The 12,698-nt window shown below is 50.8% G+C and overlaps 1 protein-coding gene across 3 annotated transcripts in view; it reads left to right on the plus strand.

Moving 5' to 3' along the window:
* Window positions 1–11,068, plus strand: part of LOC125100527 (neuronal vesicle trafficking-associated protein 2) — a 91,556-nt gene extending 80,488 nt beyond the window's left edge. For all 3 annotated transcript variants that reach the window (XM_047730757.1, XM_047730756.1, XM_047730755.1), the window contains 2 exons: window positions 7,027–7,137; window positions 9,235–11,068. In XM_047730757.1, the coding sequence (XP_047586713.1) occupies window positions 7,027–7,137; window positions 9,235–9,426 (303 nt within the window). In that variant the 3' untranslated portion in view covers window positions 9,427–11,068. The remainder of the gene's footprint in view (window positions 1–7,026; window positions 7,138–9,234) is intronic.
* The last annotated feature ends 1,630 nt before the right edge of the window (window positions 11,069–12,698 follow it).

A 12,698-nucleotide genomic window follows, 5' to 3' on the forward strand; every position in this document is an offset into this window, starting at 1 on the left:
TCATCGGAGGCAGATGCAGGCCCTTTTGGAATGAGGTCACCACTGCTGCACAGAACTTCAGGGGCAGTGCCCGGAATGGCGGGGCCCAGTCCTCCCAGCCATTAGAGAGAAGCTCTCATCTTTGACAGCCACAGGAGACAGACCAGGAGTTTGCTCCAGAGGCAACTAATAATTCTTCCAGCCTCAGACGAACTTCTCAGATGACTTTATGCAGTGATTTTATCCAGTCAACCTGCAAGGCAGTGAAACAGTTACGAAGGGCCCTGAAAATTCGCTACTGGTAGTGCTTTGTGCCAAAGAGGAGAAAGGGGGTGAGGAGTAGGGAATGTGGAATTTGCATTAGCATCCCCTCTATCCAGTGCCAGCCCGTGAGCCAGAAGCTGGGACCACAGAGGCAAACGAGATATGGCCCCTGTCCCATGACACACATGATAGGATGAAGAGTCCTGGTATGGGTCCAAGTGCTAAGTGGTAGAGGAAAGAAAGTGTGATGAGAGCACAAGTAGGCAAGGGAAGGCTCGCCAGGGAAGGCAACATGCTGTGAGCTGGGTTTTGAAGCATGCCTAAGAGTTCACTAAGAGAGGAAAGGGTGCATAAGAGGAACATATGTTGAGAAAAATGGCAGTCTTCCAGAGGGGTTGGAGCTTTGGGAGTACATGCTTCTCTGTGGGAGTCATGGTGCTGGGCACAGAGTAGATGGTGAGAAATGCTCGCTACCCAAGGCACTCCCTGGGGGAAGGGAGGGTTCAAGGGTATGAAGAGGTCACCACAACAGAAGGAATGCCTTCAGGTGGCCAGCACAGGTCCTGGTACAGAGCCGGGCAGGGAAGGCATAGCAGGCTGGATCAGAAGGCTGAGGACCATTCTCTGTGATGAGGGAGGACACATGGGAATTCCAGGTTGAGATGCATGAGTGCAGGAGGGCTCAGTGGGCTGCGCGTGTCTGGAGGGGACCATGCGAGCCAGGGAATGGCGGCCTGCATGGCTGGAGGTGGCAGAGATAGGCCAGGCTGAGCAGGACATTACCTGAAATATGGGATCAATACTGTGGGAAGTTGCTTTCCTGAGCAGATCAAAGGTGACCTTGGTCTCAAAGCCCTGTGGCATCTCGTCTCAGTGTTCTCTCCCCTTGTCCCCAGTCTCAGCTCCCCTGCTCCTTCCAGACCCCCTAGGACCCAGCGACTCCCTTAATGGGTCTCCGGGCTGGTGCATCATCCTGGACGGCTCTGGCCAGAGTCTTCTTATGCGGGGCTCCCTGGACCACACTATCCCTTCTATGGGCCATTCCTGATCCCGCATGGGGCTTGTTTTAGAACTATTTCTTGGTGACGTGCTTGTTCCGCGTCTGACCCTGTCTCTGCCATAAGGTCCTGCGGTGACGACTGTCAGGCAGCATCTGGCTCGTGATAGGCCTTTCATCAGTCCATGCTGAGTGGTTGCGCTGATGAACGTGTTGGGGGGTAGGAGGTGCCTGGAGACGGGGAGCGGAGACCATGCCCAGCAGGGAGGACTGCACCTCTCAGGAAACCCGAACCTAGCACGGGATTTATTTCTAGTTCCATGTTGTTACATCAGGAAGAGAAGCTGAAGGCCATAGGACCTCTCTGAGGTTATGCAAACTGAGTCTGTCATTATGGATGTGCAGCCAAGCTTCCCCATGTGAGGCACTCTTTGGGGGAAGTGGGAGCTTCTTGCTGGGGTCCTCTCTGGGGACCCTTCCAACAACCAAAGACATGCACAAGAATCCAGACCAGCCCAAAAGTCCCCCGTCGTCCCCAGGGTTAGCCCCTGGCTCCTCCCCTCTCACATCACCCTGCTCATCTCCTAGGCACTTCTCATACAGTGCACCCCTTCCACCCTCATGGCCCCATGTCCAGCCTCTGCATTTGGGGCATGCCCTGGTGCCTCAGCCTCCCCACTGGCCTCTCTCCCTCCAGCCATGCCCCGGCAAACCTGCCTCCACCTTGCCTCCAAGACATCTCTCCAAAACATAGTTTGTATCCCGTCACTTCCCTCCTTAAAACCTTCAGAGGCTCCCTGTTACCCTGGAGATAAAGTCCAAGTTGTAGCCTGGTCTTTCCTTGCCACCTACCTATTTCCCCAGACCTCTCTCTCCCTCACTCATACCCTCTGGGCCAGCCATGTCAAACCATATGATGTTTCCAGAACAGCCCCAGCTTCCTGTCCACAGCAGACACGACTTCTCTGCCCAGAACCTTCTTCCTCCCCTATTCTGTTTTCTTCCCCGAAGTCACTTCCAACATTACCTCCCCCAGGAGACCTTCTGTGGTCCCCTACCAACCTTAGGCCCAGCAGTCCCCTGAGCCGATGCCCTCAGTCACGGTGTTATCCCTGGTGAGCATGTACGCATATCCATCTGTCCAGCCCCCCCTCACCCTATAGGCCGTGAGGCTTCAGGGAGGGCCTGGGCTTGACTCACAGCCCTATATTCTCTGACCTCCACAGGGTCTTAGGTAATGACTGGCCTCTAGCTGCAGAAGTCATCAAGATTCAGGACAGGGAGAAAAAGCCTCCTTCCCTTGAAATGGCCTCTGCTCAGCCTCGTTCCGGGTCTCTTTAGCTTGGCTCAGCAAAATCCTTCAGTGGCTGCACTCCTGCCACCCTTCTCAGCACCGGACTCTGGTCTCTGGGGTGGTACAGGGCACCCTGCCCACCATCTATGTGTCACAGTCTTCTCAACCCTGTGGACACATGACAGCCACCTTGGGGCTTGAACCCTACCATCGGAGGTTCTGCTGTAGTGGGTCTGGAGCAGGTGCAGAACATTAGGATTATTTAAAATGCTGTCCAGGTGACTCTAAGAATGTGTAGCCAGCTTGAGAACCACTCACGCCTAGTCATCCTAGAGTAGAGGTCCTTGTCCTTTGTTGGATGTTACAATCACCCAGAGAGTTCATAAGACTGCCCATGCTCCGGACCTACCATCCCTGACCCAGTAAATGAGAATCCACTGGGCAGTAGCAATCTTGGCATCAGCATTGAATCCTACAGAATCTTCCCTCCCTCCCTGTCTTCTTCCCTCCCTCTCTCCCTTTCTTTGTTCCAGAAACATTTACTGGGCTTACTTATCAAGGTCTGGGAGCAGTGAGGTGGATCAGACCCTGCCCCTCCTCGGTGGGGGCTTAACAGGCCTTAACTCAGAGCTGTTAGGAAGGGAAGAGCCCCTCCCCCCACTGCTCCCTAAAGGGCATGTGTCCCATGGACAGGTGTACTGGCCCTGCCCTGGCTCCCAGGGCCGCCTCCTCTTCACCAACCTGCTGCTTTCCCGGGGACGCCCATGCTGGGTCAGCCCAGAGACTGGGTCTCTGCTTTGTCAGATCACATTAGATTGGGGGCTCTCTGGGGGGCTGCCCTGGACCCTGCACGAGGCTGGCGATAGTGGCAGACTGGGGCTGCGGGTCTCTGCTCTCTACTTGGCACACGCGAGTTCCACAGCCATCCTTTGTCTGCGGCTGCACCTGTAAGCGTGTCTGTGTCTCAGTCCCACGCACGGCTCTGGGAACGACATGCCAGCAGGACTTCAAGGTCCTTTTGATGGAAAGAATCAACCTGGGTTCTGGGCATTTTTTTAAAAATGCAGATAATATTCACATATCAAATTAACTAAAGTGAAAACTTGAGTGCCATTTATTGCATTCACAACATTGTGCAAGTACCACTTCTACCTAGTTCCAGAACATTGCCCTTGCCCCAAAAGGAAACCCTGTTCTCCTTCCCCTTACCCCCAGCCCCTGGCAACCACCACTCTGCATTCTCTCTAAGAACTGACCTATTCTGGATGTTTCTATAAATGGAGTCATATAATATGTGGCCTTCTATGTCTGGCGTCTTCCACTTAGTGTGTTTGCAGGGTCCATCAGCCTTTGTAGTATCTACTAGTACTTCGTTCCTTTTCACAGATAAATAATATTCTATTATATGGCTGGACAGTGTGTTGACTCATTTATTAGTCCATGGACATTTGTATTGTTTCTGCCCTTCGTTATGGGGAAATCTGGGCATTTACAATTCTTTACATCTATATTCCAAACATCTACTGACTGGTATTCCTAGGTCCTTAGCATTAGCCTGTGGGCTGTGGTGGTCCCCTTCCCTGTACTAATCAACTACTATCTTCAGGGTCCCTAAGGGGGTGTAGGCATATGATGGTCATCTCTTGCTCCAGCTTCGAGCCTCCACTGACATCTCCAACTCTCTCTACATCCTACCTGGGTGATTCCAGTCCCATCTCTGCACTGTCTTACCCCACCCTACCCGCACCCCAATCTTGGGCAGGAGGCTGGTGCGTGTGCAACAGACTGCAGCCGAGGGATTGGTGTACAAATGAAGGGGGCAGACAGCCCACTGTGCTGACAAGAGTTTAGATGTGAATTTTGCGTGTCACCATCTGAAAGGAAAAACTGCTTTTTCTCCATCCTTCCACAACACTTACGATGTCAAACGTGCAAGGTTTTCCCTGCATCAGGTAATTCTCCAATTTTCTCAATGGACGGTGACTAGATGTTCTATAATTTAACTCACCCCTGACACTAGCTGCTGGAGCTAGCTCACACCTCCCAGGGAAGGGGTCTATCCCACAGGCTGCCCCAATTCAGATGCCAGTCGCAAGTCCTGGGCTGCATCTGTGCTCGTGACCAACTGGCCAGTCACTGGCAATTCCTGCCCCCCCCCCCCAGTTTTAATAGTTTGCTAGAACAGCTCATAGAACTCAGGAAAGCGCTTTACCTAGTCTTACTGATTTATTACAAAGGATACAAATGAACAGCCCCCTGAGGGGACACGCAGGGAGAAGTGTGGACAGGTCCTGGGCACTGGGGCTTCTGGCCCCGTGTAGCATAATGGGGTAAGCCACACTCCTGGCATATGGACATGTTCTTGTTCACCAATCTGGAAACTCTCTAAATCCCTTCAGTTAAGATTTTTATGGAGGCTTCATTACATAGGCATGATTGATGAAATCACTGGCCATTAGTGATTGAACTCAATCTCTCCCCTCCCTGTGGGTGAGGGGGTGGGATGGAAAGTTCCAACCCTTTCATCCCATGGCTGGCCTCCCAGCCCCCACAACTGGCCCCCCTCCTTAGAGGCTTTCCGAAAGTCACATTATTAACGTAAACTCAAGTATGGTTGGAAGGGGCTCGTTATGAATAATAAAAAACACTTCTTTCGTCTTTATGGATCTGGGCTATTTCAGGAACCGGGCACAAAACCCAAATATTAGAGCAAAAGATGCTTCTAGTACTCCTATTATTTAGGAAATTATAAGGGTTTTAGGAGTTCTGTGCCAGGAATTGGGAACAAGACCCAAATATATATTTTCTTCTATCATAATAGCAGACTGTCCTAAAACTTCATACACATGGCACACGGTATTTCTAATGGAGGGGGTCTGCCCATCAGGTTTGGACGGACACCTCCCATTTCCATCTTCTTCTTGTCCTTTTAAATGCCTCCCACCCGGTATTTAAAGCTGCCAGCAAACAACTCTGTTCATTTGGAGCAACATAAACTTCTGTGTTTTCTGGTCCTTATAAACCACAACCTGGGGTGGGAAGGAGATGGGATGTGGACACCCAAGGTTGATTCTATTTTTTTTCTGAAACAAAAGAAACCTCCTCTCCATGAGGAGAATTCTGCCATGTTTCTGGGCCAACTGTCTCAAACAGCTACCTGCTTTTCAAAAAGAGCATGAAAAAAAATCTGCGTGTAACACTAGGTGCCCCATGTTATGGGGATTACCCTACCTCTTTGTACACGGGGAGTGGGATGGGGCCGGTGCAAGCCTGGACACGCCTTTGAAATTAACCATCTACTCCTTTCTGGTGAATCCTGTCTGTTGAGTCTTGTATTATTTTTTTAAAGTTTGCTCGTGGGTAACGGTTAGGAGCTGGCTTTCACTGTGAACAATCTGGAGACCATTAGATGCTTCTGAGCAGGCAAGAGACGTGCCCTGACTTAGATTTTGAAAGGACCTCCCTGGTTGCTGTAGGCACCGCATCATGGGGGCAAGAAGGTTGCTAGTCAGAGGCTGCTTGGGGACTGCAGGTGAGAGGTGCCGATAACTCGGCTGGGCCAGAGACAACCGGGAGGTCAGAAGCCATCAGACTATGGGATATTTTCAAGGACAGAAACCATAGTTTCTATGGAGGCCTGGATGTAGAATATGGGAAAAAGAGTTGAGGATGACTCCAAGGGGTGCCTGGGTCGCTCAGAAGGTTAAGCCTCTACCTTCCGCTCAGGTCATGATCCCAGAGTCCTGGGATCGAGTTCTGCATCGGTGCTCAGCAGAGAGCCTGCTTCTCCCTCTCTGTCTTCCTCTTCCCCTACTCCAGCTTGCTCTCTCTCACTCTCTCAAATAAACAAAAATAAATTTTTTTTTTTAAAAAAGGACGACTCCAAGATGTTTGACCTGAGTGACTGTAAAGGTGGACTTGGGGGAAATGTAGGCACAACAGATGTGGGATGGCGAGGAGCAGGGGATTAGTTCAGTTGATGTTTCTAAGGTGCCTACTGCATTTCCCAGTGAAGGTGAAAGGGGCAGGTGTATCTGAGGTTGGAATCCAGTAGTGCTGAGGAGGGCGGTGGTGATGGAGGGCAGAAGCACTGGAAGTGACAGGTGGATTAGTGATGCCCCCCACACACATTCCTTCACCCCCCTGCTTCAGGCTGTGCACCTGAGCACAAACACTTAACAGGAAACATGAAAAACAAAACCAGGAAAAGTAAATGAGGGGGGAAATCACACCTTGGGGCCAAGAAGGAGCTTCAGAAAGTATCTAGTAGAAGAGGGAAACTGAGGCCCAAAGAGTACTGGCAGTTTGTTCCAGGTCATACCACAAGTAAGTGACAGAGCGAGGCAGAGCCAGTCTTCGGGCCGCAGGCTGCTGGTGCTCTTTCTGACACACCGTGTTGCCCACCAGCTCCAGGATTCAAAGGCTGCCTGTGTGCCGGGCTGAAGGCAGGTAGGGCCGAGGCTGGATGACTGTCAGCGTTGTTTCCCTCTAGGTCACCATTCTCGTCAGCCTGGCCCTTGCTTTCCTCGCCTGCATCGTGTTCCTGGTGGTTTACAAAGCCTTCACCTATGACCACAGCTGCCCAGAGGGATTTGTCTATAAGGTAAGGGGCTTCTGGCAGGTGAGTGCCAACCTCAATTAGAGGGTTTATCAATGTCTTCTTTTCACTGGCCTCCAAACTCGGGCAACCTCCCTGCAGACTATTGAGAATGTGGTATGTGTCTGGCAAGGGGTTTCACGAAGGATTTCATTTCCTTCCAGTAGGCAGTAAAGTTCTTCCTCCCAGATGGTGCTCTCCGGAGTCTGGAGTAGGAGGGGGTCCCGCTTCAGGCTGGAGGTCAGTGGTCAGGGAGAGCTCGCTTCCACCCGAGAGGGGCTGGTCCATCCAGAAAGCTCTGCCTTGGCACCTGTCTTCCTGGTTTGATGTCCGATTCCCAGTTCCTGTGGCAGGAGCGGTTCATTTACTGAGCACCTATTAAAAGTCACAGCCTTTTCTAGATATTTTCATAAACATTATCTCAACCAAGCTGTACACGCATTCTGAAAAAAAGGTTTTATTGCCCCCATTTTACGTGTGAGGAAACAGGGGAAGAACGTTTGGATAAGAGAGTTTTCCAAATCAGCACATTACATTGTCAAGTGAGGGAGTCAAATGGGGGGTGTTCTGTCTTGGAAACACGCGCCCTTCAGTTCTGCTCTGTGGCTTCCTCAGACTCCATTCCTGGTAGTTAAAAGCTGAGGTTCTCAAAGAAGCAACAACTCTCAAGAGGGGACAGTTGAATGGATGATGATGTGTTCACACAAGGGATTTCTGGGCAGCTGTGAAAATGGGTGGGGAAGGTCTCTAGAACCGGGCCTGGATTATCCTCCAGGTTAATAATGAAGAGGAAAAAACGCTTCCCTTGTGTGAGGAAAGGGCTCAGAGGGGGAGGGATATTTGTTTCTGTTTTCAGGAAAAATTCTAGAAGAATCAATGAAAAAACTAGGGAAATTGATACTCAGTGGGGGTGGGGGAGGAAGGAAGGGAGTAGGGGAGACGGGGAAGAAGAGCAAGGCTTCTCTGGAGACCTCTCGCTATCCATTTGTCCTTGGTATCTATAAATGTCTGGCATATCTAAAAAATAAATAACCACAAGTCATTCCTGAAAATTAAAAACAAGCTTGACAAAGAGCCTTGCTCTGTATAATTTGGGGATGTCGGCGTACAAAGAAAATAAATATTCCAAATGAGCAGAGTGCATTGACTGTTCACCCACAGTAGAATATATTCTAAGGATTTAGAAAGAGGAATCTTAAAGTTGATTCAACAATCTAACTGTTGGTCATAATATTCATGTTATTTTGTGACCATTTGATGTATGTTGTAGGATAACGCATATAGACAATTCTAACAATGTTTGTTGGGAACCAAAGATTTTGATCAGAAGAGTTACAAATAAAAAAAAGCAAAAAAACCAAAAAATAAAAACAGACAGCCATAGGCTGCGGCAATGGCCCAGAGAAGCAGCTGGGGGAGGGGTGAATGAGCCGGATCAAGAGGTCTGGGGGGGTGGGAGGGATGGGGGGTCAGGAGTGCCCTCTACAGCCTCATAGTCACTGAGCAGAGGACTGTGGATTAGTATCAACCTCAGGTTTCTTTCTCTCTTTTTTGTAAATGGAGGGATAATTGACATATAACATGTTAGTTTCAAGAATCAATGTGATGATTTGATTATTTGCATATATGTTTAAATGTAAGTCTAGGTAACATCCATCATCACCTGGTTACAAAAAAATTTTTTTTCTTATGATAAGAATCCTCAAGATCAACTCTCTTAGCAACGTTTAAATATACAATACAGTGTTCTTAACTACAGTCACCATTGTCCGTGACATCCCCAAAGCTTATTTATTTTATCTCTGGAAGTCTGTGCCTTTTAACCATTTCCACCATCTTCATCTCCCACCCCCCGCCTCTAGCAACCACCAGTCTAGCCTCGGGTTTATTTTTTCTGGTTTCGAGTAGGCAGCAGCTCTGAGGCGGTGATGGTGATGATGTTGGGGAAAGAGCGCCGAGGGCCAGGCCCAGGCCAGGTGACATCCCCTACCCTCTGGTTCAGAGCCTCTTGTGGCTGAGGCCCCCAGATTGAGTGGCCATGGGGCAGGGTGGGTTGGAAGCAGTCCGCTGAGCTCCCCCTGACTCTGTCTCTCTCGTCCTCAGCACAAGCGCTGCATCCCGGCCTCCCTGGATGCTTACTACTCATCCCAGGACCCCAATTCCAGAAGCCGCTTCTACACGGTCATCAGCCACTACAGTGTGGCCAAGCAGAGCACCGCTCGGGCCATCGGGCCGTGGCTGTCGGCGGCTGCTGTCATCCATGAGCCCAAGCCGCCCAAGACCCAGGGCCATTAGAGGCCCACCCCCAGCCAGAATGGGGGGTCCAGCGGGGGGTCCCCTGATGGCTAAGCCAAGCTCCAGTTACAAGACACCACTGTACTCCCGGGATATGGGGGCGGGGGCGGGGCCGGGGTGGGTGGGTGGGGTCTCACCGAAATTATCGTGCACTGGAGTTGTCTGAATTGATATTTCTTTTCGTCCTTTGGTATTGTTGATTCGTCCCCAAGTCAGGATTATGTACAAAGGCATGTTTCGTGTTGACTGTTCCCATGTAAGATATTTTCAATGCCACTGCTTATTACTTGTTAGGAAAATTTAAAAACAGAAAAGGAAACAAAATGAACAAAGAAGGACTAAACTGGCTGCATTTGGAAGATGGCGGGCCGTGAAGAGCACAGACTCTGGGCTTCTTCGATGAGAAGCTGTAGCCTCCGTTGGGGGGGTTTGGAAGGAACAGGAAATGTGAGCGATGCAGGCTGGGGCTACGTGGTTGGCCTCGGCTCTGCAGGAGGGGAAGACAGGCAGTCCGGACAGGCCTTGTTGGAGAGGAGGGCTGATTTCGGCATTGTTAAGCCTGGGATTCACAAAACCTAAAGTCAAGAGCACCCACCATGGGTGCGTTTTGCTAAGCTAGCCCAGATCACCATTTGGGAATCTGAGCTGGGGCTTGGGCCAGCCCCTGCGGCCTGGGGAGGAACAGGTGCAGTCAAATGCTGAGCAGCAGGCAGACTCTCTCGGTCTTTCTCTTTCGTGTCTAGATCAACACCGGGTACTGCCTATGTTTAAGAGACAGCAGGGTGGGATGGGGGAGAAGGAAGAAGAGGCCGCAGGACAAAGCAAGGCATGGGACAGACGTATTGCATGTGGCCAAGCTAGAAGCACAGGCACCACATTTTAAAAGTCTTGTTTGCTTGGTGTTTCCCAAAGTGCTAATAGCCATTGGAGGAGTAGTGATAAGGGTCATAGCCGGGAACCTCAGGTGACAGCTAGGGAGACTTTAAGCCAGGGTCTGCAACAATGCCAAATCACCCATAAAGGAAGCTGAAAAATGTGACCATCTTTTGCCCACCTGTTGGACTGACAGCCGTCTGACAAGCACCCAAAGTCCCCAATCTAGTTCTAGAAGCCGACTAGGGGGCAGCGTCTGGCATTACCCAGGCCTCTCGCTGTGGTGGGATGCCACCTCCCCCTGATCAGGCACTCCCACATGGTTCTCCGGCAAAGGTTTCTGGGAGGCCCCCTCTGCGGGATGTGGCTCCAGGCTTGCATGGACAGAACTGGCTGGGAGAGTTGGTTATTTGAGATGTAGTACTGTTTCCCCATGAAGCCCGACAGCCCGGATAACAGACATTCTCTCCTGGCTTGCTATGTTGCTGAACTCATTGTACACAACAGCTGGGTAATAAGACTAGCATAGCTCAAACTATCCTGCCAAACGCTATCATCTGACTTTCCTCCTCCCACCCCATCACCTCGAGTCACCTGTAAATTCATTTGTCATCCGAAGCGGAATAACAAATTGTCCCTAGCGAAACCGCTGAGCGCTTTATAATTTTGTGGTGTATTTTTGTCAGTAGGTAGCAGAGGCTGAAGTATTTTTTGGTGTAATTCTTGAACTTTTCTGACAGGAAACAAATAAAGATAGATGTGTCTGAAATTCTTGATCTTCCTTTGCAACCTTCCTCACCTTTTGCTCAGTGAGCTTGGTGGGATGCTGCCGGGGTCAGAGATCTCTGTCTCTAAGGTTAGGGTGGGCTCTGGGGGCAGAGTGTCTTGTGAGGCTGCGGCTGGAACTGGGCTGTGGGGGGACCTCCATCTTCAGGCAGGTGGGCCCAGAAATGATACATCTGGCCACGAGGCCGTATCCCCCTGAGTATCTGGTGAGTGCCCATGGAGGGCCAGGCTGTGCTGGGCACGGAGCACTCAGTGATGAACAAGGCATAGTCACCACCCTGACATCTGGAGATGGAGTTGGACATGGACACAGATGCCGGCAAAAGAAGAGTCTGAGGACGCCACTGGTGTGACACAATTGACTGTTAGCCAATAGCTTGAGGAGGACGGTGATGAGTAATCAGTGGGGTCCTCTTCATAAGTAGCTTTGAGGTTTATTATAACCATGGCAGGGGGTCGTTATTGACCCCCATTTCACAGATAAGGAGACTGAGGCTCAGAGGGATGGAGAGGTGCCCTAGGGCCATAGCAGATGAGCTGGGATTTGGACCCCGGTCTTTTGGGAAGGTCCTTTAGGAAGTTTCTTTGCCCTGCCCCCCCAGCCTTCTTCTCTAAGACCCTGAGCCACCTTGTCAAGGTTATAGTTCATTTCCCCCAAAAGTCAAGTCACTGTTACCATAAAAGCAAACTAGCTCCCTTTCAGCCAAAACTCAGTATCAATGGTTAATGTTAAGAATAGCAAACATGTGGGACGCCCGGCCAGCTCAGTCGGTAGAGCATGCGACTCTTGATCTTGGGATTGTGATTTGGATCCCCCCGACCCCTGCCCCCAACCCGGCCCAAAAAAGAATAGCAAACACGTGAATGCCCCTTGCTCTGTGCCGGGTACTACATGGGTCATATAACCCTCCATCAGCTCCATGAAGTAAGCAGCCTCATCACCAACGTCACTGTCAGCGCAATGTCATCCTCACCCCCACTTTGGGATGGAGGAATGGAGGCACAGAGCAGTGTGGCATCCTGGCCAAGGTCACGTGGTTGGGAAGTGGCTGAGCCACGCTCCCAACCCACAGGTTTTAGGACTAGTGTTCTAACCACGGAGCCATTTAGCAGTAACCGCTCACCCCTGCATTTTGCTTGGTAGCTTATGGTTTGCTTTCACAGCGCTTCTCAAACCCAGATGACAGGATGTTTGAGGGAAAGGCTGGGATTGACTCTGGCAGAGCTGGAGGCTGAGGCTCCAAGTTCATTGCTACACTGAGGACTGTGGCCATTCATGCACGCCTGACGGGAAGAAGGAAGCTAGCGGGGCTCCTGCCCTTTGGGGCGGCCCACGCTGCTGAGGGCTGGCATGAGACGATCCTACCCGCACCCACGGAACCCTGGAATTCAGCCTCTCTTCAGGGCAGGGTGAAGCCAGGGCAGGGATCTGGGCGGGCAGCCCGCTCGTGGAGGCAGGCTGATCCATATGGCCAACGTGTAAACACCCACTATTTTTTTCAATTACACAAAGTCAACTAAAGACTTAATGAACACATGTTCAAACATTCTGTCATAAGTGGATTTGCCACTCCATTGCCTCAAAAAATAAACCAAAGCCATCTTTTCTGTGG

Source organism: Lutra lutra, chromosome 5, assembly GCF_902655055.1.
Source record: "Lutra lutra chromosome 5, mLutLut1.2, whole genome shotgun sequence".
NCBI classification, from domain to species: domain Eukaryota; kingdom Metazoa; phylum Chordata; class Mammalia; order Carnivora; family Mustelidae; genus Lutra; species Lutra lutra.